A 1,720-nucleotide genomic window follows, 5' to 3' on the forward strand; every position below is an offset into this window, starting at 1 on the left:
ACATTAGCAGCGTCACCAGGGCTTCCTTCCGGGCTTTTCTTCCAAGGGCCCTTGGGAGGAGCCCCGTTCCTCCTCCTGCATCCCCCTGTGCATTCTCCACTCTATCAATTCCTCAGCACTCTCCTCTTTCCCCCAAAACTAAAGCCAGGGCCAAGGAAGTGTAGCCAAGAGGACGACTTGGTTTGGTCTCCTGCGGAAAAGATTCCAGCATCTCCCATTCAACAAAAGCCAAAGTCTACAAGAAATAGGACGTGAGGTTTCAGTTCTTGGAACAGGGACTGCAAACCCCTCACCTTCAAGAAGAAAAATTACCAGACACGAAGGGAGCTACCTCCGAGGCGAAGACTCAGGATCCCATTCTGCTCTAGGTACTCTTTGGGGCTGCATTCTCTTTCACTTGCATTTTTTAAAAAATAAAAAGCCAATCTCCATTTCATCAGGATCATCTGTCCCCTTCAGTTTTCTTCCTTTTTCAGCTCCCGCTCCCCACCCCCACCACCTGTGCAGCCAGCTGGATACTGCAGCATTTCCCACGCAAGTACCTGCAATTTCCTTCTCACAATCATAGGGGGTTCATAGGTGGTCACCCTGACTGTGGCAGTACATTGTGACACCGCTGTCACCTCAGAGGTGGATGAATGGCAGGGGGAGGGGAGGAGGGAAGAGAGTTCCGGCAGGCCCTTCTCCTGGTGGATGGTGGCCACAGGGGATGGTGGCCTTCTCCTGGTGGATGGTGGCCTCCTGGTGGATGGTGTCCTTCTTCTGGTGGATAGTGGCCTTCTACTGGTAGATGGTGGCCACAGTGGATGGTGGCCTTCTACTGATGGATGGTGGCCACAGTGGATGGTGGCCTTCTACTGATGGATGGTGGCTGTGGCTGTCCAGCCCTGTTCTTACATCCATAGTGCCTCCCCTGTCACTCTCTACATCAATCACTCCCCAGCCCTGCTCTCTCATCCCCTTTAGTATCTCGCTTTGTCCCCTTCTAAATGTTGCCTGCCCCCACCACCTTTGCAAGGCCACCCAGACATCTGCCTTCACCTTCCCATTGCTCTTCCTGCCTGTTCTCTTGCTCCTTAACTACACCCCGCAGTGAGGCCACGGTGATTTTTCTAAACTTCACTGTGGCTGTGCCATCCCCTGTTCGGAGCTCTCCAGCAGTTTCCATAGCCTTCAGGACTATGTCTAAGAGGCTCAGGGGGACTCTGCTGAGAGCTGCCGGAATTTGGCCCCAGCTCATGGCTCCTCATCTTCTGCCATCTCCAGTTCTTGCACTGGATTCCCGCTTTTCCCCATCAGACTGTGCTGTCAGACGTGCCTCCGGATCTCTGCACAAGACCCTCCTGTTGCCAGGACACCCCTCCTTTCCAATATGTGTGGTGTGAGTGTGTGCACTAGTACACATGCATGGTATCATGCACATCCTGTCTAAAGCCCATGTGTGCATACATGTGTCCTATGTAAAGCCTATACGTGCATACATGTGTCCTAGCTAAAGCCTATGCATGCATACATGTGTCTTATCTAAAGTCTATGCACGCATACATGTGTCCTATCTAATGCCTTTGCATGCATACTTGTGTCCTATCTAAAGCCCGTGCATGCATACATGTGTCCTATCTAATGCCTTTGCATGCGTACATGCGTCCTATCTAAAGCCTATGCACGCATACATGCGTCCTATCTAAAGCCTATGCACGCATACATGCGTCCTATCTAA

At 51.7% G+C, this 1,720-nt stretch overlaps 1 protein-coding gene across 1 annotated transcript in view; it reads right to left on the reverse strand.

Annotated features, from left to right (window-relative positions):
• LOC105549156 (chromosome unknown open reading frame, human C8orf86) overlaps window positions 1-1,240 on the reverse strand; it is a 56,427-nt gene extending 55,187 nt beyond the window's left edge. Inside the window, 1 exon segment of the mRNA XM_011993582.1 lies at window positions 1,042-1,240. Coding sequence (XP_011848972.1) covers window positions 1,042-1,240 — 199 coding nt within the window.
• Window positions 1,241-1,720: the final 480 nt, after the last annotated feature.

This window comes from Mandrillus leucophaeus, unplaced genomic scaffold (assembly GCF_000951045.1).
Source record: "Mandrillus leucophaeus isolate KB7577 unplaced genomic scaffold, Mleu.le_1.0 Scaffold111, whole genome shotgun sequence".
In the NCBI taxonomy this organism is placed as follows: Eukaryota; Metazoa; Chordata; class Mammalia; order Primates; family Cercopithecidae; genus Mandrillus; species Mandrillus leucophaeus.